Below are 25,733 nucleotides of genomic sequence, written 5' to 3' on the forward strand. Positions count from 1 at the left end.
TGTACTCGTATATACTTATATTGCATACCACAAAAAAGTGCATAAAAAAAAAGTTAGTATAACAAAACAACGTATACAATTTGGCGGCCTTATCGCTTCATAGCGATTTCTTCCAGACGACCAATAGCGAAGATAACAAATATAAAAAATAAGTATAAAAAAATATTTCAGTGTATTAGTGTTTGTATGGGAAAAATGTGCGTATCAAAAGGTGTACGATAACGAAATCGCTGTGAACTTGATATTTTAGTACCTACTGTCAATAATCGTGGCGTGAGTAAGTTAGCCCCTCTGGCTCAATGGCGAGCGGTGTAGTCTTGTGAGTTGAGGTCCCGGTTTTGAACCCCGGCAGGGACAATATTATGAGAAATTATAATTTCTGAAGTTTCTCTGGACCGGTTTGGTGGGAGGCTGCAGCTGTGGTTAGTTACCACCCTTCTGACAATTACGTGTCACTAAGTGATTCAACGTTCCGGTACGATGCTGCGTAGAAACCGATTAGGGTTAAAATTTAGCGAATTGTTTTTGTTAACAACCGATCAATCAAATATTAACTCTGTTTTCACTAGTTCCTCCGACATATTTACTATTGTATTGTATATACTATTGTAAAATGTAAATTGTTGATGTTGAAAAAGAGCAACTGCTGAGTTTCTTGCCGGCTTCTTCTCAGTAGAATCTGCCTTCCGAACCGGTGGTAGAATCACTACAGACAGACAGACTTGACGTTTCAAAAGTGCTTGTATTAGGCCTACTTAAATAAATGAAATTTGAATTTGAGTTTACTGTACCTATACCTATATTGCCTATATTTGCATTTTAGGAATTTTTCTATGTGGCGTAGGTACAATCATTCAATCAATGTCCGCAAATGTATATCGCCAGTGCTCTTTTCACCTGACACGACCCGTACTCAGATATTTTTCTTGTGGGTACAGGATTCCGCGTGCGGTTTCTAATCATCAAAAAAGGAAGTAAAACTCGAGAAAAACTCGTTCCAGAGCAAGTCTCAGAAAGAGGAAAGTCGCCGCCACTTTATATGTAATGTTGCGAGTTTAAATGACTGTGTTCAGCGTGAGGTAAAAGTAATTAAGAGTAAGTAACTGCCTCGTTACATCGTTATAGCATCGATAGCCCAGTGGTTAGGACTTGGCTTCACGTTCGGGGCGCCGAGTTCGAATCCCAACATGCATCTCTAACTTTTCTAAGTTATGTGCGTATTAAGCCAGTAAAATATCACTATCTAAATAAAATATCACTTGTAACGTGCATTCCTGAGAGTTTTTCGTAATATTGTAAAAAGCGTTTAGAGTTCACCAACCCGAAATGGGCCAGCGTGGTGGACTACGGCCTGAACCATTTTTATTGTGGGACGAGATTCGTGCCTTGTAGTGTTGGCTGGTTATAAATATAAGTACAAATAAATATACTACTAAAACATACGACATAGCTTGTGTTATGGGTACTAAGATGCTGAGCTGATGAATATTTTTATGAATATAATACACATAAATACTAATAATATAAAGATAAACACCCAGATACTAATAACATTCATGTCCATGACACACACATTTTTCCAGTTGTAGGAATCGAGCCTACGGCCTTGGTCTCAGAAAGCAGGGTCGCTGCCTACTGCACCAGTCGGTCGTCAAATCAGTAATGGGGTGGTATGGTGATGATTAATTCACCATAACAAAATAAGGAAAAGAGAAATATAAATTAAAAAGCAGGATACAAACGGTGGTGTTATATTTTATTAGTATAGCGATCTCCAAGAACCTTCATCATTTTTGACGACCTTTCTGGCGCAGCGGTCAGCGTATGAATGAATGAACGAATGAATGAATGAATACACTTTCTATTGTACACCAAAGCAAAAGTAGTTACAGAGAAACAAACATAGAACAAGATAGTACAATTTGGTGGCATGCAGATTTCCTCACGATGTTTTCTCTTACCGTTGAAGCAAGTTTTATTTAAATAGCTTAAAACGCACATAAGTTAAACATACATAAGTTAGAAGTTAGAGGTGCGAGCTAGGATTCGAACTCAGCCCCCCGGCAGTGAAGTCGGAGTCTACAGCAACTTCTAACAGTAAACTGGAATTACTTCTTCTGTGATAACAAAAGACAGGAAGATAATAATTTGAACCTGTTTTGTAGAACTGCATGTGCGAAAAAACTAGATCTATGATGTTCATTTCCTCATTTCATTTCCAGGAAAAGTGTTAAGATTTGAAAGTGGTTATAAATTTTAGGGTTGTCGATTTTTTGTTTAAAAAATGCCACTTCATTTTTGTCAATCATCAATCATTTTTATATACCCACAAAGGAATGGTAATGAATTTCCAAAAAAATTCTAGCCATGATACCATTAAATCTGTACATTTTTTTTCTAGGTGTTGCCAGAGTTCTTCGCCAGCGTTTTTTACGTTTTTTTACAGATACTATCAAAGAAACTGTTTGTTTTCCTGTGATAAAAAAGCTTATGTCCTTTTAACTATCTCTACGCCAAACACTCTTCGCATTTGTAATATAAGAAAGATTTTACAGTCGTTTCTTCTGTTTTATATACTGGTTATTCTCGAGTTAAGGTTCCTTAAGTCAACGATATATTTATGTTTTACTCTTGTAAGTTACGTCATATATATTGTAGAATAAGTTTTAGCGATTCCATTTAAGAATATGAACCGGCATTGGCTTTAATTACTTCGCAGGGTTTACTGCATCTTTGGAGTTGGTAAATTTTATCTGGAGCAGAGTTACTAAATTCTATCCGGAAAGCTCTTGGCGCAAACACTTGCAATTTCAAGAGTGTTGCGACCTGATTCTGCACCTTAAGCAGACCAGCTAAGGCGGACTATTGCTTAAATAAACTATATTGTTGCAATGGATTGCCAACGTCGGATCGCTCCGATTGGTCCGATTGCAGAATGAGTGCTTTTCAATTAACGGTCACCATTCATTGGACAAAACACTCTTTCTGCATTCTTAAATAATAAATAAATAAATAATTTATATACTACTACAACGCACACATCGCCATCTAGCCTTAAAGTTGCTTTTGCTATAGATAGATGACTATTGAATATTTTTATGAATAATATACATAAATACTTATATATAGTATACATATGAACACCCAGACACTAAATAAATAAATATAAATATATAACGCAATACACACACCGCCATCTAGCCCCAAAGTAAGCGTAGCTTTGTTATGGGTACTAACTAAGGTGACTGATGAATATTTTTATGAATAATATACATAAATACTTATAATATACATATACACACCCAGACACTGAAAAACATTCATGTTCATCACACAAACATTTTCCAGTTGTGGGAATCGAACCCACGGCCTTGGACTCAGATAGCAGGGTCGCTGCCCACTGCGCCAATCGGTCGTCTAAAGAAAGACACTGAAAAACATTCATGCTCATCATCATGGGAATCGAACCCACGGCCTTGGACTCAGAAAGCAGGATCGCTGCAAACTGCGCCAATCCGTCCAACCAAATGACCAATGATTGGTGTATTATAAGTCCAACAATGACGTGATTGATCGGTTAAGCTTTATTATTATATTATATACCTAATCACGAGAAAAAATCAGAGGCAACCCTAGCTTATCTTAAGTATCTTAACGACAAATTAAGACAACTCTCGCTGCTGACCTGTTTAAGATACTAGACATACACAACTGTTACTTTAACTACGAGCCGGTAAAGCACGCACTTTTTAACTGATCTTAAAATAGCAGTTCTTAATTCGACTAGGTTATAGCAATTGGAACGTCGTTTTAATGTGTCGATGTTCACGCAAAGTTAATCATGTAAATTGTTCTTTTTTTTTTAATAGTCTCTATAAGACTGATGTGAAAGGCATATACTAATTTCGGCATCGACGGTAGGAGAGCCGTAGCTTAATTGGATAAAACGCTCAGGCCGCGATTGCCAGAGAGTCAGGTTCAAATCCTGTCGGTTCCGAAATTTTTTATATGCATTTTATATTTATAGAGCAACACTTCACGGGGCTTTACCACCTAATGGTTTACCACTTACCATTTGCTTAGTCCGTAAATTATAATGTGTGTTTGTTCCTGCTTTCACAGGCAGGTAGAGGTTTACACAGTGTGTCATAGAAGCTGCCTTTTATTTCATAAATCTCTCCCTTAGGAGGGCAGACTGGATGGAGTTTTGAAAGTTACGGAGATTAAAATTCTGCTGGTTCTTAGGGTATGTAAATCAGGAGAAAAAATATTTTTCCTGTTTTTCAAAACCCTAAAGGGTGTTGGAATATTATATAAGTCCTAATTTTTATGTCCTATTTCGTATTTTTGGATATAATTTTAAATTTAATTCCAACCGTAACGCAGTGTATGGGTTAATATGAATTCCCCTTTCACCCACTGTTGGGAAAAGCCGGTGGGTGCACGGTCAGTGTCCCATATTCTGGGTTAAAGAAGAGGCATACAAATTTGTGTAGTTTTCAGTAAATATACAACTAAAATAGTTTTTTATTGTGATTTGTTATCAAATATTAACTTTACGATCTCTACACGATTTAAGGTAGCAATATAATAATATCGACGGCCGACTGGCGCAGTTGGCAGCGGCCCTGCCTTCTAAGTCCTAGGCCGTGGGTTCGATTCCCACAACTGGAAAACGTTTGTGTGATGAGCATGATTGTTTTTCAGTGTCTGGGTATTTATCCGTATATTATAAGTATTTATGTGTATAAATAAATGATTTAATATATTATGAAACTTAAATGGTAGTCCATTTCAGTATACATATAATAAAAGTAATTGCTTATTTAAAATTATAAATATAACCTAAAATAAACTATTTAAAAACTAAATAAAATCTAAAACGTCCTCGAAACCACCGCAGCGAGGCACAGTTCCTAAGATGCTGGCAGCTTTGTCCCTTTGAATGAAACTAATTCGTTGGCCAAGGTAACTGCCCGCTCTAGGATCACCGGTAGACTCGATAACCCTTTTCGATAATTCTTTGAAAAGGGCTCTTGCCTTATGTGTATTATATTCATAAAAATATTCAACAGCTATCGTTGTACCCATAACACAAGCTACGCTTACTTTGGGGCTAGATGGCGCGGTGTGTATTGTCGTAGTATATTTATTTAATATACAAGATAAGGATGTGTAACACGTGAATAAAAGTTTCAACATCAGTGATATCATTTTAATGCGAACCGATTAAACTGCAGGTGTTTTCCAGAATGGCGTGCACGGATGAAACGTGCATTACAGTGTGAATTAAGATAAGAAACATTGACTAATATAAATTCTTGTGCAATGCATGAAACCTCAAGTGAAATTCTGTTTGGTCATCAATATCTGAGTGCTTATATGTTTAACGAAACTTACCTACAGTGGCGTGCCCTCAGTTATTTACCAGGGTATGCATACAGCACGAAGATTGCATTGAATGGCAAAAATTCTCCTCCTATACGAGTTATCTAGTTCCCTCGCCTTTTTACCATCGAACCGCGAGGCACCGTAAGGATCTGCATCTCTACGTTGTCAATATATCTTCGTTTCTGATCCGCACCGCTAGGATCTGGAATGTTCCAGCTTCCATTTTCCCCAGTGCCTACAATATGAGTACCTTCAAATCAAGAGTGAATAGGCATCTTCTAGGCAAGCGCGCTCCCCCTTAGGCTGCATCATCACTTACCATCAGGTGTGATTGCAGTCAAGCGCTTGTTAGGAAATAGGGAATTACAGCACTTTATCTATGATAAACCCGATGATTATATTAAATATATCAACAAATCATAGTTTGTATACTCATTGATAATGTATTGAAAATAGAATAATGGACTTTATTAGACTGTCAAATAAAAGTATAGGATCTATGGCGGGAGACGCGAGTTTGACAAGTTAGATTGGCGGCAAAGAAATGTGAGGACGGATTTAGAAATGAATTAATTAAGAAAAGGAGATTAAGTAAAGTATTGTGGATAGAACGTTACAAATTGGGTTGAGATGATTTATAATGGAAACGATACACTTAAAGAAATATTGTTGTGGCGAAACAAGTCGTATGTACTGGTGATGGAGTTGTTAAAAGTTGTTGGTACTATGGTTGTACCTGATGTTGCATTAGATAAGTATATCTCATCCTTTGGTTTATTTAGGTATCATATATGGAGCCCTAGCATAACTTTATACCGACAGTTTATGTAGCAGAGGTTGCTCTATACAAACAACTTGTTCCAAAAGTCCTGATGTTATAAGTGATAATAGTAGTTATGTTTTACTTGTCTTAAAATATGTCTTGTATCAAAGGGCCTAGCGTTATTGCATATGACAATGTTGTAATTGTGTTGATAAGTTGTTTTAATTGATTGAATAAAAGAGCAACGGTAGAGTTTCTTGCCAGTGGTCTTCTCTGCCGAAGACAGCATTCCGAACTGGTAGTAGAGTCATTTGAAGGTAACAAGTAATATGAATTATAGAGAAGCTTAAAATACAGTATTAGAGTCAGTCTAGTTGTTTTATTTCACTCCTTGGGAAGTCAGGTTTATAGAGTACCAACCCACAACACTGCTCTAAAGCAGGTTGGTGGGCTTTAATGATGTCTTTTATAAAATGAATACTTTAATATGAGAAACTAGGTATTTAGCTTCAATAATACTGTTAATTAACGAAAGATCTAAGTGCCATCCTGAACATTGTTGGTATTGAAGTGAATATCTGAATACCTGGGCCTTCCATTCTCTATATTTTTTTAGCATCAGAAGTTGGATCCTATTCATGTCCAATTTATGCCTTTCTCTAATGCAGATTTACTTTTTTTAGAACCATCCCGTCAAATATGGACATAGTAAAGAGTTTGATGATTTTGATGATGCCTCAACTTTTTGCTGCTATGTGCTAACACAGAAACACTCTGGAGACAAAGCACCATGCTTGTTGAAATTCTATTTAAGGATATGTGGTCCGAGGAACCAATTAATAACCATCCCGGCAAATGTGGATATAGTACATGGTTTGATGTTTTTGATGATGTCTCAACTAATAGCTGGTATGTGCTAAAACAGAAACACTCTGGAGACAGAGCACCAGACTTGGTAAAATTCCATTGAAGTATATGTGGTCCGGGGAACCAATTGATGTGATATTTTTATTTATCTTTTCTTTTTGTGGTTTCTACTTTTGAAAGATAGTACTTATTACCTGAAACTGATATGGCCTAGTGGCTCTTTGTTTATTTTGCTGAAATGATTAAGTTTGTTTGTGATAACCAACAAGTCAAGTTGGCCAAACAGAATGTGTAATAAGTTTGATAAATTTGAATTATCAAGTTTTATTTAACTAGTCTGGTTATACAAATGGAATTTGTGTTAAGCTTTATTTTATTAGTCTGTCAAGGTTAAAATACATAAACTGGTCAGGTTAGCCGAACGGAATGTGTGATATATTTTTCCTATGATTCTTATTTATTACATACAAGATTTCAAGTTTAAATTGAGCAACTAGTCAAGTTGGCCAAACAGAATGTGTGATAAGTTTGATAAATTTAAAATTTCAAGTTTTATTTAACTAGTCTGGTTATACAAATGGAATTTGTGTTAAGCTTTATTTTATTAGTCTGTCAAGGTTAAAATACATAAACTGGTCAGGTTAGCCGAACGGAATGTGTGATATATTTTTCCTATGATTCTTATTTATTACATACAAGATTTCAAGTTTAAATTGAGCAACTAGTCAGCTAGTGTCAACTAGTTAGCCAAGCTGTCGACTTTTATTTAGGAACTATTCTATGTACTTCGAGATCGAAGTACTTGTCAGGAAAGCCGAGATAGGAGAGATTGTGTAAATTATTCAGAACATATAAAAGAATACACATAAAACAAAAAAAACAAAAAAAAAAAAAATTGTTGGTAGAATAGAATATGATTATGTGTCAGAACAATACATATAGGGAAAATTACTACTGAATAGCTAAATGAAATAGTTTAGTTTCTATGTTGGGTTGTGTGAAGAAAAGAATTAGGAGTCAGCTTAAATGTTGTGGGTTAGGTTAGGTCAGTGATCTTTCAGTATGATGTTGAGAGAAGTTTTTAAAAATGATATAAATAAAATACAATTATAAACTAAATTAATGTTGCTGCCGCAAAGGAAAATATATTAGTTGCATTATAAATAATTAGATTATACTTAGGTTTACAGTTGTTTGAATTATCAAATTGTATGTGAAATTTAAAGAGTCTTTGCATGATAAATGATTCTGTTAAACAGGTGGTTTAATTGATGTTTAGATTGAAATAAAACATTGAATAATAGAAATAACAATTGAACATATACCTTGGCTTTTATGATGAGATGATAAAAAAAAAAGATGTAAACTAATAGAAATAATTCCATCTTAGCGTTTTTATATTAATTTATTTATATTTATCTTATATATTACTTGACTTGGACAGTGGAAAAAATATGAATATCACCAGTGGGTGATGATGTTATTAATATCACTTGAGAGTGATGATGATGTGGATATCACCAGTGGGTGATGATGTTATTGATATCACCAGTGGGTGATGATGTTGTTGATATCACCAGTGGGTGATGATGTTATTGATATCACTTGAGAGTGATGATGTTGTTGATATCACCAGTGGGTGTTGGTGTTTTGGTATATATTGGTTTGACTATTAGACTGTACCGATTGCATCTGTGACTAAATGAGACTAACAATGTCAATGACAGAATTGATGGGAAATACAATTACCTGTGTGGATATTTTGATAAAGTTGGACTAGAGGCAAAAGGATAAATTTTTTTGAGATTTATATTGAGATGGAAATATTTGGATTGTGATTGTACATGTTAAAATGTACAAAATAAATGAAAATGAGTATTTTTGATTTACATTGTTGAAAATTAATCATTTTACTTTATTAGAAGTATTATATTGTTGTAATATGTTAAATGGTGTGGAATTTTAATGAAAATTTTTTTTGGTCTCTTTCACTTTAATTATAAAATGTTATGATTATGCCTATCTTTTGATAAAATATTGTTTACAGTTTATTGATAAAAGTGTATACAGAATGTAACTGATTTGATGATTTTTTATGCTTATATACCATTTGAACTAATGTTATAGAGGTGTACATAAGATGATGTACTTATAAGGATGTTCTTTGAACCTAAAGACTTATGATACAATACATATACCTAAAAAGAATAACCCTATGTACTTCGAGAACGAAGTACTTGTCAGAATGGCCGTGTTAGGAAATAGGGAATTACAGCACTTTATCTATGATAAACCCGATGATTATATTAAATATATCAACAAATCATAGTTTGTATACTCATTGATAATGTATTGAAAATAGAATAATGGACTTTATTAGACTGTCAAATAAAAGTATAGGATCTATGGCGGGAGACGCGAGTTTGACAAGTTAGATTGGCGGCAAAGAAATGTGAGGACGGATTTAGAAATGAATTAATTAAGAAAAGGAGATTAAGTAAAGTATTGTGGATAGAACGTTACAAATTGGGTTGAGATGATTTATAATGGAAACGATACACTTAAAGAAATATTGTTGTGGCGAAACAAGTCGTATGTACTGGTGATGGAGTTGTTAAAAGTTGTTGGTACTATGGTTGTACCTGATGTTGCATTAGATAAGTATATCTCATCCTTTGGTTTATTTAGGTATCATATATGGAGCCCTAGCATAACTTTATACCGACAGTTTATGTAGCAGAGGTTGCTCTATACAAACAACTTGTTCCAAAAGTCCTGATGTTATAAGTGATAATAGTAGTTATGTTTTACTTGTCTTAAAATATGTCTTGTATCAAAGGGCCTAGCGTTATTGCATATGACAATGTTGTAATTGTGTTGATAAGTTGTTTTAATTGATTGAATAAAAGAGCAACGGTAGAGTTTCTTGCCAGTGGTCTTCTCTGCCGAAGACAGCATTCCGAACTGGTAGTAGAGTCATTTGAAGGTAACAAGTAATATGAATTATAGAGAAGCTTAAAATACAGTATTAGAGTCAGTCTAGTTGTTTTATTTCACTCCTTGGGAAGTCAGGTTTATAGAGTACCAACCCACAACACTGCTCTAAAGCAGGTTGGTGGGCTTTAATGATGTCTTTTATAAAATGAATACTTTAATATGAGAAACTAGGTATTTAGCTTCAATAATACTGTTAATTAACGAAAGATCTAAGTGCCATCCTGAACATTGTTGGTATTGAAGTGAATATCTGAATACCTGGGCCTTCCATTCTTTATATTTTTTTAGCACGCTCGTCTATAAAAAAAGAGATATATAATAACAATTTTAGTGCTTTTGTGCATGTATGAAGTGCACGTCGCTGCTTACTTCCTACCTGTGGTAATATTGTTTGCTTTTCTTCTATTAAGAACAAACGTACGTAAGAAGGTGTACGTATTTAAACGTATATGTATACGTAACGAATATTTAAAAGACAATTTGATCTTAAATTTGACTCGAAATCTTTGACTATAAATAATTATTATTTCCTTAATTAATTTTAGGTTATTTTTTAGCAATTGAATCTTGTTCCGTAGAAACAGAAAAGATTTGCACACTGTCGTGGACAGTAGATTTTGTAGGAGTGTATTTTAATTATTGTAAAATCACTTACTGTTTGTTACCCACTATTCTAGCAAATACATTATTATCTTAATATATATAAATCTCCTGTCACGATGTTTGTTTCCGCGATGGACTCCTAAACTACTTAATATAGCACACCGTGAGCAGTCTGGTCCAACTTAAGAGATAGGATATATTGCAAATTATTTGTCTATAATTAATTGACAGTCACATGTTATATATTATTATATAAGGCTTAGCGATACCGAATACTTTAAAAACAAAATCAAACGCAGACGAAGTCGCGGGCAACAGCTAGTTATTTATATTTTTTTGATATTTACTAGTAATTGGCGGACCAAGCCGATTGTCGACGTGATGGTAAGCGGAAAACTATCGTCTCACGTGCCTTTTTTTATCGTGATGGAAAAGCTTCAGGGCTGCCTCTGTACCACTAATGTCAGACGTCTGTGTAGTTTCCACTATTTAAAGATAATTATTTGGATTGGTCGTAAGTAATTTAATCCACGCTTCTTAACCTCTACGCCAGCTAGTGGCAAATATCATAATAATCAATCAATTGTGAATAGCAAAGTGAATTTGAAATAGTGAATCGAATTTGAGCGGAGTCCCAGGAACATTTTACTCTTTCATCAACAAATAATACTCAATAAAAGTATAACTTTAATCGCGCGTAAAGGTTACACGCACACACTTTTTTTTCAAATGATATGACAAATAGACAGTAGTCAGTAGTTATTAGAGAGTGACATATGAAAAGAGATGGACCCAGTGGGAGAAAAGTAGGGACCGCCTAAAGTGAAAGAAGAAAATATTTTTAATTCGGTCAACGGCACAAGTAAAAAGTTAATAGAATGGATTGCAATGAAGCAAATAAACTTAGATATTCTTCTCGGAAATGCTATTGAATTATGCGTAACATTGAAATACTTTTATACTTCATACATCATGTACTGAGCAGCACTCCTATTACGGAAATTGATGATCAATGCGACGATTGTAATACTATGGTCAGTTTGTAAGTTTACTAAAACTTTTTGACGTGACAACGTCTTATAATTCGATGGAGCCGGCTGCACGCACGAAAAAACATGACGCATGCGGCGTTACCTCGGTCTAAGGCGTTCCATTCAAGGCTTGAAGTGCAAGCGAGAGCGCGGAACGAGCGACAAAGGGGCACAGTCGGCCTCCGCGTTCGACATCTGTCTCTCTCCTACTTGAGTGAGCGATGCGTCCGCGTGGACAGCTTCTATACAATAATACATTTACATGTTTTCGGCAAGGATGAAGTGCAGTGAAAAGTGAATGTGGTGTCAATTGTTTATAGCAGCGATAATATCTATCAAACAAATAAAATTAAAATTTTCTTTTGAAAAATGCAATCATTCCATCAGTATTTTCTCATGACGTTGTCACGTTCAACTATCGTCAGTAAGCCGACTTTACAGACAACCAATTTTTACCTACACTTCGTGGAAATATAAATATATAAAGGAGGTGAACTTGCTTTATACAAACTTCGGCCCAGTATAAAATGACTGCACAAGATGAAGCAATTATTTTTAAGCTTTAAATGCAGAAAAATATTAAGTTCCCATGAAGTATGAAAATTCATATTAATCCGAAACTTGGGAGATTCATTTTATTACACATTTTAGATGTGCAAATTATGTGACAAACATACAGTTGATCAGTACTGAATATAAAAAATAGTATAATGCACTAAAAAATAGTGCAACCCGAAATCTGACAAACGAGTAACGGTCAAGTAAGAATTCTCAATCCATGAAAACTATTAGATAACAAAAAATATTTACCGGTAATGAGAATAACAAAACTGCCAAGGACCGTCAGTCATGCAGAAATCCGCGATTAACGGCTTTCTGCGTAACTGCATGCAGAATTTTTAATTAAAAAATTTACTTAAATTGGTCATTCTTTTCTCATACAAATGCTTTTTAACATGATATTAGCTAAGCGGACTCTTAAAGCTTCTTAAGCAAAGTTATACCACCCAGTGGCGTCTACAGGGTTTTTGACCAAGGCAGGCAAGAACCAGTATCATGGATTTTTTTTATTTAAGGCATTTCTTTTGTGCTTGTACGAAATGCAAGCCACTGATTGCACCACTGTATCTGCGTCGGCGGTTGAAAAAGGGCCACAGTAATAGTAAAAACAAAACAATATATTCAGTTCGTGATGATGAGGACAATCGCAATCATGTTCGATCAACAAGTTCCGTAATACAGGGGACAGTTTGAAACACAAAAACTTGATGTACACGCTCGAGCAATGACGCGTGGCGTTGCTAGTGCTAACTCTCCGCGAGAGGTGCGTTTTTGTCTACTCAATTAAAACGTACATATAATAATAGAGAAAACAAAATAGCTTTTTTTGTATTTTGAATTATCAATATAACATCTTACTTCCACGTCATTCCCATCCCTACTTACAAACATAGACAAACAGTAGTTTTACACATACTTTGTAAGTAATGAGTACACAAACATTTTTCTTGTAGATCCCCATGTTTATTTATCTTAATAATTTTAATTATTAATTAATTATGATATAGATACCATGATTAATTATTTAGATAGGCTACTTTTGACACTGGGAAATTCCCAAGAGAGATTCTTCTCAAAAATACCTTTTTACAAAAGTCGAACTTAATGCTGAAACATCAGAACAACAGCAAACTTTCGGACGTGCGAGAAAAACTATTTCTCATATTTATATACACCAAATATCCTTCAGGTCCAAACCAAACAACCTAATAAAGTCGCAGTTAGTAAAATAGGTCACTTGATAGCCAACTCACTCACTTGATTGACATTTAAGGTCCTACCAATGCATAAATTTAAAGAATATGTTAAAACACATTTATTACAGCGAGGTTACTATACAATTGATGAATTTCTTAATGACAAGGTTGCTTGGAAGCATCCGGCTCCGCTTTCATCTCACACAAGATAGAAAAATGAATGTTAAAATGTAAAATGTAATTTGTTGATGTTGGAAAAGAGCAACTGCTGAGTTTCTTGCAGGCTTTTTCTCGGTAGAATCTGCCTTCCGAACCGGTGGTAGATTCACTACACACAGACAGACCTGACGTTTCAAAAGTGCTTATATTAGGCCTACTTGAAATAAATGAATTTTGAATATGAATTTTGATGGGGGTGTTCAGACGTATGCTAAAAATATTGGACAGACCGTGTACGAGAACGGAATAGCACAGTATTGAGAATGGGTAAGGTTTCAGAGGTACTCATAACAATTAAGAGAAGAAAATTAGAATATTTTGGTCATGTTATGCGGAACACCAAAAAGAACGAACTTCGTCAACCAATCATACAAGGTCAAGTGGCAGGCAGAAGAAGGCCTGGCCTTAGAAGAATATGATGACTGAATTTCTGCAATTTAAGCCTCAGCCTTGTTTATCCCTATCCCTACTAATATTATAAATTTTTCAATGTAAGTTTGTTTGTTACGCTTTCACGCAAAAACTACTTAACCGATCCTCATGAAACTTTGTACACATATTCTTGGAAGTGTTAGAAGTAATATATGATACTTTTTATACCGACATTCAGCTCGGTTCCTTTGGGAGAGGGGATGAGTGTTTGACGATTTTACACCATAACTCCGACAAATTATAACCGATTTAAATAATTATTTTTGTACTATAGAGGTTATATAATATGTGTTTAATTTTGCCCAAACTTTGTGTAGATCTGATGAATGTGGTTGAAACCCCTCATTTAAGGCATAGCGATACTGAATACTTTAATTTTTTTTAGAACTGCAACTAAATTGAATGCCACATCAAAAACCAAAATCAAAGGCAGGCGAAGTCGCGGGCAACAGCTAGTATTATATATAATTGACCAAATTTTGTATGTTGGGGATGCCTGACCGGATATGTTGCAATCTTTATTTTGTTAAGAACATTTTATCACATATCCATACAAATAAATAAATTTCATGTCATTTCAACTCACCCGCACAAAAGGGTTCTTCTTGGGCAACTCATGGTCTACCTCGTCTCGGGTCTCGTCATCGTCGTCGGCGGAGTTCACCCGCACGCAGGTCTTGTGCAGCTGTTCACCCATACTCGGTACACATCATACACTGTTTCACGCTTAATTTCCACTATTTCACAGCAATTTGCCACAATTTTCACCCGATTGCCTCAATTTATTTCAAATTCCAGTTGTTTTGTTTCGAATATCACTATTTCACTGCAAAGCTCCGTAACTTCACTGCAGATTTTCACTATTACACTTTTGATATCTCTACATTGAGATATTTTAAGTTTTCAATATAAATTACTACTGATGTTGCACTATTTTTTTTTTCTTTTCGTTTACACTGACCGTAATATTAAACTTGGTTAATTTAACATGGGCTTTTTCAATAGTTTCGTTTTAGAATCCGTTGCCTCCACATCAAACTGTAAATACTAAATTCCTTGATTTCACTGTTCAATTCCGTATTAGGACGTCAACTGTCGTCTGCTTCACTCGGAGATCTTTGAATTTTGACCTATAACAATAAAAGCAAATTAGATTAAAATAACATAACCAATTAATATATTCTGCTAATAGTTAAAAAATATATATACTGTTTACATGATAATATAAATAAATATACTAGGACAATACATACATTGTCATCTAGCCCCATAGTAAACGTAGCTTGTGTTATAGGTAATAAGACAACTGATGAATACTTTAATGAATAATATGCAAGAATACATATGATATACATGTATAAATACCCATATACTGACTAACACTTATGCTCATCACACAAACATTTTCCAGTTGTGGGAATCGAACCCACAGCCTTGGACTCAGAAAGTAGGGTCGCGCCCACGGCGCCAAAATGTCAAACTTTAATTATATTCTGGCATTAAATGCAAGTCTGGCTGTTGTCATTTGTGAAGCTCTGTATTCTATGATCTAAGATAAAAAAAAAAAAAAGTGGGTGGGTTAGGGTGGTAAAGTGGCACCCTAAAACAACAGTCACAATCAGTTTTATTGAGAAACAAAGCCCAGAAATACATGAGCGTCGGACTGTAACATACTGCTTGGTACAATTCCAAATTGAGATTCAAAAAACATTCAAAAGTATTAAATCTATGAAGTCTTTACAGCCAAAAATACAACGTGTATCGGAATTACGAAATAAATTTGAAGAATGCATAAGTATATTTCATAACGGAGTCACCCTGTGAAAATATTTAATTTAAAGAAGCAAATAAATTTTTACATACAAACGAATACAAAGCTTTCTAAGTGTTTACTTATGACAACCCTATTGAAGATAAAAGACCGACACGCGCATAATACCTACACTAAGCGACGCGTACCTAATAAAGTGACAGGAGTCTCAACATTTGAATTTTGCATGTGATGTTAGGGCTGCATCTAACTTCTGTCAGTAAAAACGATGGCAGTGGTTTAATCAAAATTATTAGGTTTTCGGTTTCACAGATAAGTCTCAGTACATAACGTACCTCTAAAGCCTGTGAAGTATAGTATCGGTTTTCGGTTGTATAATAATTATGTATTCTTGACCACATTTTTGTCAAAGTCAAAGTCAAAATTATCTATTCATGTAGGCCCATAGGTGGAACTTTTGATGCGTACATAAGAATTACATGGTAGTGTGATGATGGCGATATCCACATTCGTAAACTTAAAACTAAAGCTACGAGGGTTCCAAACGTCCTGGTCAAAGAAGAAGCCCACAACAAACTTAGCCGGGTGTTTTTTTTTGTTATCACCATCTCACAAGCTTGGGTGAGAATTATTGCTCAACCCGGTTAGAGCAATAATTCACACCCAAGCTTTTTTATCGATTACGTAGTCCTTTATACTATAACTAGCCGTTTCCCGCCCGCTTCGCTGGGCGAATTGAAAAAGGAAATAAATTACATTTTATGTTTCATTTTTATTATTTTTTTTCACATTTTTATTATTCTCCTTTTTTTTTATTTTTGTATGAACTACTAAAATAAATAGGCCCCGCGGATAGAACTGTAAGCATCGATATTGTTTAGACTTACTCAAATTCCAAATTCCATCGATTTAGCCTGTATCTTTCATCCAGGTGATTTTTCTCACTAATATTCATTGTAACTTTCAATGTGCAATCATTATAACATTTCCGTGCCTTTCTTCCAAAAATTAATAATAATTGACATCAAGAAAAAAATTTGAAATGAGCATTGAAAGTTTAAGTTAAAGTCATTGCAAGTCTCATATGTGAAGTTGAAATCTGTCTAGGTTCAAGTGCGCCGAATTTTCTGTTAACTAAAATTTTCTCCGTGACATAAATTTTTTATAGAAAATTAATTGTGCATGTTTTTTATGAATTCTATTGAAATAAGTAACTAAATTTCTTTTCCACATCTCATGTGCTTGGAAAATGCATTCATTTTAATCTGTTACATTTCCGCGATCCCGCAATAAAAGAATTCGTCGGTTATGTAGTCTGCAAAAGTAAAATGAATGTAAAATTCTTAGTCCGTTGATTGGATAGCTACATGTAAAGTTAAGTTTTTGAAACCTCTCAATGACTTTTTCTCCGCTGCCAAAAAGACCATTGTTGTAAGGAAATACACGAATATCCCTACATACACGAAGATCCCCACCAAATTTGGAGTCTGTAGAAGTTACAGGTTAGAAATAAAAATTTTAGATTTTAACACCCACCCCCGCAATTCCTGTCGGAAGTAGACTTTATTGAAATCCATTTTGAGATGTTCTTTATGTGAATAATAAAAGATTCCTACCATATTTAGAATTTTTAGAAGCTATATTTCGAAATTGAAATTTTTAACACCCACCCCCGCGAACCTTATTGGAGGTGATTCATTGTAAAATCCGCTCGAAGATCATTTTTATATTACATATAGAACACTCTCACTAAATTTGGAGTCTATAGGAGCTATCGCTTGGAAATTGAAAATTTTCATTGTTAACGCCCCCGCAATCTTCTTTGGGGTGGGATATCGTAAAATTTGTTCATAAATCATTTTTACATCACTTATAGAAAATTCCTACAAAATTTGGAGCTTGTAGGAGCTTTAGCTGGAAAATTAAAAATATTAATTGTTAATATCCACCCTCGCAACCCCCTGTGGGGTGAGCTATCGTAAAATTCGTTCATAGCCTATTTCTACACCTCTTACAGAAGATTCCTACCAAATTTGAAGTCTATAGAAGCTATAGTTTAAAAACGGGAATTGTTCATTGTTAACGCCCCCGCAATCCCCTTTGGGGAATGAATTTCTTAAAATCTATTCATAGCTGACCTCTACATAGCAAAAGTAATATTCCTACCAAGTTTCACGTTTCTAAGTCTTATGGTTCCCGAGATTTCGTGGTGAGTGACTATATAGATGGGAATTCTTCGATTATCATCGAAATTTTTAACTTTTTATCGGGCTTTTTTAAAATTTTCTTACATACAAAACTTTCTCCTAACAATTCTGAAGATAAAAAAAAGCCTAATTGGTCCAGCCGTTCTCCACTACCATGAGTAGATTCTTAGCTGAATGTAAAAAACCATAATCCGTTTAATACACTCTGTTGAAATCCATGAAAACAAAAGAATCAAGAGAAAATGTTTATCTTTTGTTTTTATTAGCGGGATAAATGTTCATAAAAGTAAAACAGCAATAAAAAAATGAAGGAATGTTGGAATTCAAAAAATAGATAGCCATAAACCATCTAGGAAAAATTTCGCATCGAATGGTGGTAGTTTCATGTCGATACGATCAGTGGTTTAGGCGTGATTGAGCCTCAAACGAAGACCATTTTCATTATATATATATAGAAGATAAGACTTTTCTATAAGCTTTCTTTAATACAAACTTTTTAAGAGACATCTCCAAGATGTCAATGGTTAGTTTATTGTCGAATTGTATGCAATTTCTTTTAAACGAATTATGAAATTTATGTAACCTACACTGCACTGCAAGTTTACTCTTACTTCTAATGTTTAACTTAATGTTTGACTAAATGGTTTTCAGCTGTACATGCTATGCATGTTTCATCCGCTAAATTTCATCGAAATCCGTTCAGCCGTTTTTGCGTGATTGAGTAATAAATATGCACACTTTCACATTTATAATATTAGTAGGGTTAATCTGGGTTGTTTTGTTTAGGCAACTAAAAAATACAAAAATGTGAAACTGTGCATGGAATGGTCTCATAGCATACTAGGTAGCGTTTTAGTTTGCAACATCTCGAATCTTATACTTGAAACTCACGTTCTTAACTGTAAACAGATTCATTTTTTTTAAACCTTATTTTTACCCTTATTCACCTTGATGCTTTAGTAAAATAATAAATTCAAAATTCAATTATTTCATGTAGGCCTAATATAAGTACTTTTGAAACAACAAGTCTGTCTGTGTGTAGTGACTCTACCACCGGTTTGGAAGGCAGAGCTAACGAGAAGAAGCGGGCAAGAAACTCAGCAGTTGCTCTTTTCCAACATCAACAATTTACATTTTAACATTCATTTTTCTATCTTGCGAGAGTTGAAAGCGGAGCCGGATGATTCCAAGCAACCTTGCCATTAATAAATTCATCAATTGTATAGTAACCTCGCTGTAACATATGTGTTTTAACATTGGTAGGTCTAAAATCACCTTATGTTACACCTATTATGATAACGTATACTCAATCCCATAAATGACTTATGTACCTTTCGCAGACGATATGCAGATGACACTAATTTATGACCATCTCTTGTTAGCTAGTGATTGTTTATGTCCACTTTTTCAATAACAGTTAAACATACAGCACGCCCACCACATCAAAACACATCGACACCCCAAGTGACTGAGAGACCTGGAACTCGGTGTTTCGTTAATTATGATCTCATTAAATACGCACGTGTTAATCTTACTAAGAAGTGTAGATAAGCATTATAAAAATAACTGTAAAATCTTATCCTTATCTATACATATATAATAATATTCAAGTGCCTGTTTGTTACATTGAAATAACCGTATTTTACTACATGTATATATACGGCACATCCACCAAAATAACATTTTTTCCGATTTTTGTCTGTCTGTTTGTTCCGGCTTATCTCTGAAATGGCTGGACCGATTTTGAGGGACTTTTATTGGCAGGTAGCTGATGTATTAAGGAGTAACTTAGGCTACGTTTATTTTAGAAAAATCGCGCTGCATAAACGGTTAAAGTTGCGATAAAATCATGTACGACCAAATTGTTCCCCTTAAAAAGTTCTAAAAAAATCTGAGGTACGCCCTAATCGCGCCTAAAGAAGTTTTACTTCAAAAACAAAGCTTGGAAAAAAACACTGATTTGATTGGTCAATGCACAAAGCAAGTGTTAGCAACTCGCCTGTTTATTTGATAAACAATTCGCTATCAGATTACTGCGTTCAACTGTTGTGAAATTGTACTTAGTTGACTTAAAAGATAACATAGTTTTACCATTGTAAAGCCCAGTAAAGAATGTTTATTAACTAGGTACTTAGAATTATAATCATACGTGATAATTAAATGCCTCATGGGTCTAGTAGTTGGCATTTTCGACTAACGAGGTCCTATATTCGGTTCCCGGGATGGAAAAACTGTTTAATTACACTACAAGTTAGCCCCGGACCTGCAATCTCACCTGGTGGCAAGTTATGATGCAGTCGAAGATGGTAACGGGCAGAAAAAAACCTAAAGATGGAAAATTGCATAAAATGGAAAATCCTTCCCCTTTACGAGTAATAAAATTTTTTTAGGGTATGCAGTGCTTTTGTGCATGTATGAAGTGCACGCCACTGGTAACGGGCTAATCTGTTAGGGAGTATGGCAGTTATGTTTAACCCATACCTTTAATCGGTTTTTACGCGACATCATACCAGAACGCTAAATCGCTTAGCGGCACTTCTTTGTCGGTAGGGTGGTAACTAGCCACGCCGAAGCCTCCCACCAGACCAGACCAGAGAGAATTCGGAAATAATAAATTCCGACATAGGTTTTTTGTAGCTATTTCCAAATTCCTTGCTTTTATTCATCTGTCTGTCACGTCAGTCCATATACAGCGGCGTGCACTTCGTATATGCGTAAAAGCACTGCCTACCCTAAAAATTATATATTATATATATATATATATATATATATATATATACACTAGCGGACCCCAGCGCCATCTGTCGGGCTGATTTGTGAATCTAAACCATCCAGGGTGCCAACCAAACGCATACCAAAAAATACATTCAAATCGGTCCAGTCGTTTAGGAGGAGTTCAGTGACATGCACACGCACACTAGAAATTTATATATATATATATATATATATAATATATATAACTAATATAGGCGGAGGATTTTTGCCATTTGATGCAATTTTCTTCCTGTATGCATACCCAGTTAAACAACTCAGTGCACGCCACTGTCCATGTATAAATAATGGTTTCATTAAACATTTTAAAAAATAATAAAAATAAATAATGAAATTTACTATTTAAATTTTAAAATATTTTTGTAAATATACTACGACAATACACACATCGCCATCTAGTCCCAAATTAAGCGTAGCTTGTGTTATGGGTACTAAGATAACTAATGAATAATTTTTATGAATAATATACATAAATATTTATAATATATAGAAAAACACCCAGACACTGAAAAACATTCATGTTCATAAGACAGATATTGTCCAGTTGTGGGAATCGAACCCACGGCTTTGGACTCAGCAAGCAGGTTCGCTGCCCACTGCGCCAATCGGCCATCAAAAATCGTTTCGTTCATTAATAAGTTATAAAAGATTTCTTACAAAATACGGCAAGTTAAAATAAATAGAAATATATTCTTGTTATTTGATGGACATACCATCAATTAACAAGAATCTATTTCTACAGTAAGAAAGAAAATAACAATTATTGTGTATTTATTTTTTCTTATAAACTAGTATTTTTACAAAGCAAACAAATAATAAATACTGACCGCATCATAACATGCTCTGATTCCGTTGAAAAGCATCCGAGGTCGCCTCACACTGGTTCAAGGCTCCACCCTCATAATCGCATCAATTCAAGCCTATCCGATTGAAGCCTTTATATGTATTCTAGACAGACTAGACTATGGTACCCTAGTAATCCTTTGAAATCCGGCGATGATCTGTCTGTCTGTTACGAAAATTAAGCTTAACTTGCTATACTCCGCGAAAAGCAGGAGAATTTCTATGGTGTAATTTATAATTTCCTCAATCTTTATACTCCACACCAAACAGATATACGGCAATGTACCCTCTACGCACGTTTCGCTGCACGCACGTGCTCCGGTTTTGGAGTATAGTTTAAGCTTAATTTTCATAATATATCATGGATTTCCGCAAAGTAGCGCCTGCTTCTATCCAATACTGTCTGTCTGTGACAAGTGTCTCATCATCAATATCGTATTGATAATTATTGACCGGCCAGGCAAGGCACGTATCTCCTTCATCTGCGTAAGTCAACATCAAAAGATAGACCACGGACTTTTTTAAGAACGGAAAGGAAACGACCTTTTTTATACATGATTTTCTCGAAACTTTAACCGTTTACGCAGTGCTCGCAGCGGAAGCTCGAACCTGCGTAGTCTCATAGCAGCCTGACGAGCGGTGGCTGCTATACAGATTATCATGTCTCTTTACGTGACTGTATAAAAGAGGCTTCGTTTAGAAGTACCCAATATACTGTCGATATTAATGTTAAGCTACAACAAAACCTTGGGAGCGGCATTGTGCTCAATACAAATCGTCCATTCATTAGCTGTCAGTTATCGGAGACAATGAATGAAAGCGGAATTCATTATAAAATTAACTTATCGAAACCTTGGCGACTGCATAATCAATCGAAGACGTGGTAGGTACCTACTTCATAGTAAAATATAATAAACGAAACTAGTGGCAGGAGTAAAAATCATGTCTCCCGATTATATTGCCTAAAAAGGAATATAATTAACGTGTCCACCTGCTAAAGCACGGGAATAGGGGATAGGAGAAGTATATATACGAGTATAAAAGAGAAAGTGTGTGGGTATGTTCCGTATAGGCTCCGAAACGGCTGGACCGATTTCAATGAAACTTTCATGGAATCTCCGGATTGACCTGGCCAGTAATCCTGTAAAGTTTGGTGACGATCGGAGCACTCTTATGTTTGAACTGTCAAACCGTCAAATACAGCTTTTATTAAAAAAAATAATGATGTAATTTTAATGTTTAAATAAAATAAAGCCAAATCTAGCCCGGCGAAGCGGGCTGGGTACGCTAGTACATACGAGTATATAAAAGGCAAAGGTGACTGACTGACTGATCTATCAACGCACAGCTCTAACCACTTAACACTTGCTCTAACGCTGAAATTTTGCACACAGATAGTTATTACAACGTAGGCATCTGCTAAGAAAGGATTTTTGAAAATTCCAACCCTAAGAGGGTTAAATGGAGGATGAAAGTTTGTATAAAATTACACCCATGAAACTTTGATTTTAGGTTTTCGATTAAAAATAAAGAAATACGTGTTTCACAAATTCAAAAAATTCCATCTCCGAAAGCATCAAAACGGGGATGAAATCATATATAGTCATCATCATATAAATGAAAGTTTTAGATGTTTAAAGTAACTTACGTTCATATTTTTCTATTAGCACCTTTTAGTAGTTAAAATTTACCAAATCAAAAACTCGAAGCCGCGGGCAAAAGCTAGTTATTAGATAAATTTTATTTGGATATTATTTCTACTTGTACGCCAGTGCTCTGAGAGTTGATAGAGCTGTGGGAGAAGATACATTTTTATTGTCTCCTGCTATTGCTTTCTGTGCTGGTAGACAATCGTTTATTGTAGCGGTCTCCACATTACAGAACTGAATGGCGCTACAAAAATACTGCATCGCGCTAGCGAAGTGTTCACGAAGAATGCCTATATATACAACTTCCAAAAATGAATGTTCGGACCTCGGTCTCCGAGCACGATCACCCGCTCGGAGGAAGATCTTCCTATTGTTACAGTCCAGCGTATCACCATAGCTCCAGTACAACCATCATCAACAGTCTATAACAGTCCACTGCTGGACTATAGTCCTCCTAGGGGGTTTCCCATAATAACTACGCGGCAGCCAAGTTGGCGATCGCAGAAGATAGTAGTAATAGCACAGAAGAACGCTGCTGCCAGTCTGTGCTAGGTTCCTTTATTCGAATTCACCAATTTTTATAACAGAGTAAACTTTAGAGTCACTGTTAACCTGGATTCGGTGGATCGCCGTGCTAGAAGGCTCATCGGTGACCTAGCCAATAAAAACCTTAGGAGTTGGGAACATCGTCGCAAGGTTGCCTGCCTTTCGGTATTCCATAGGATATATTTCGGAGAGTGTGCTCAAAAACTATTTGATCTAGTTCCCCCCTCGCATTTTTACCATCGAACCGCGAGGCACCGTAAGGCTCTGCGTCCCTACGCGTCCTATACCGCGGATATATTTAGGGAAATGGCGCGCAGGTTATCTTTTTTTTTGTAAACAAGTTTTTTAAGACTGATCTATCCAGAATAGACTGACCTATCTTGCCAACAATTTAGTTCGAAGCTACTAAAAGAGTGAAAAGGAAAACCTACATTTTTGCAACTGGACCACGATTTTAAAAAAGAACTACCTAGTATTTACAAGGCACCTAGTTAGCTAGTCATTTCCCATAAAAACACATGGCATACATAATTAAGCCATCAATAAATGCCATGGCAGTTAAACAATGAATAAACAAAAGGGCCATAACACGCCGTTATGGGGTTGTGGCAAAAACAAGTCCCATAAACCTTAAGGAGCTGTCGACCCCAAGCACTAGGACGCCATAAAAGTGCAGGAAGTATCTCTGTATCGTATTAAAACGTGCGTGCTATGCGTCATGCGCGACCAGGTTTTGTTCCAGGGTTACCGCTTGCAACTTTATTATTTATTGAATACTAGCTGTTGCCCGCGACTTCGTCTGCGTTTGATTTTGTTTTTTGATGTGGCATTAAATTTAGTTATCGATCTAAAAAATTAAAGCATTCAGTATCGCTAAGCCTTAAATGAGGGGTTTGCTGCTGTCCACTGAGGAGTTCTGTTCTCTATCTCCAACTACAGTTTGGGCAAAATTAAACACATATTATAACCTCTATAGTACAAAAATAATTATTTAAATCGGTTATAATTTGTCGGAGTTATGGTGTAAAATCTCTAAACAGTCATCCCCTCTCCCATAGGAACCGAACTTAATGCCGGAATAAAATGTATCCTATATTAATTCTAACACTTCCTAAAATATGTGTACAAAGTTTCATGAGGATCGGTTAAGTAGTTTTTGCGTGAAAGCGTAACAAATAAACTTACATTCACATTTATAATAATAGTAGGGATAGGGATATCTAAGCCAAAAAAGCGATGATAGCCTCACTAGGAGAAAAAAATCATTTACTGAATAAAAACATTGCTCTATGAGTTATTCTTTTAAATATTTTATGAAATTCATTATCATTTTTAGTGTTGCTAATAAAACCTGGCAGATGATTAAATATTTTTATTGCATTGACATTGCGTATGGACTTTGCTTGTGAAGTGCTGATTTTAAATAATGTAAATTGTATTATGGGTACCCAAGTAATTTTTATTAATAAAAGTAAGCTCATTAATTTAAACACATTGATTTATAAGGATCGACACAAATCTATAAAAAAATATGTTTATTTTAGACCATTTATTGTCACTGAATAGATAAATAATAAAAACGTTATGTGGCGTGTCAAGCATGCCACAAGTACGATTGGGATATCGTAGTTCAACCGATTCACTCGTTCAGTGCTTGTAGTCATGAATACATCGCGTAGAGTTCGGAGCTGCATAAAATGTGTTGTGCCATTATTACGTGCAAGAAAAAAGTCAGACCTCAAGTATTACTTTATTTATCTATTCTGTGATTTTTGTTCTTTGCATCGAATTAGCGGCTCGCACGCGCCTCAAACAATGCTAGCTTCTTGTCAAGGTGACTAGCGCTTCTGGCTCTGGCATAAACCGGTTAATTTAGGTTTAATGA

The 25,733-nt window shown here is 35.2% G+C and overlaps 1 protein-coding gene across 1 annotated transcript in view; it reads right to left on the reverse strand.

Moving 5' to 3' along the window:
• Positions 1-25,733, reverse strand: part of LOC120637390 (rhophilin-2-A) — a 132,833-nt gene that overhangs the window by 95,190 nt on the left and 11,910 nt on the right. The window contains exon 2 of the mRNA XM_039909255.1: positions 14,647-15,190. Within this exon, the coding sequence (XP_039765189.1) occupies positions 14,647-14,757 (111 nt within the window). The 5' untranslated portion in view covers positions 14,758-15,190. The remainder of the gene's footprint in view (positions 1-14,646; positions 15,191-25,733) is intronic.

The sequence above is a fragment of the Pararge aegeria genome, chromosome 1, assembly GCF_905163445.1.
Source record: "Pararge aegeria chromosome 1, ilParAegt1.1, whole genome shotgun sequence".
Classification (NCBI taxonomy): domain Eukaryota; kingdom Metazoa; phylum Arthropoda; class Insecta; order Lepidoptera; family Nymphalidae; genus Pararge; species Pararge aegeria.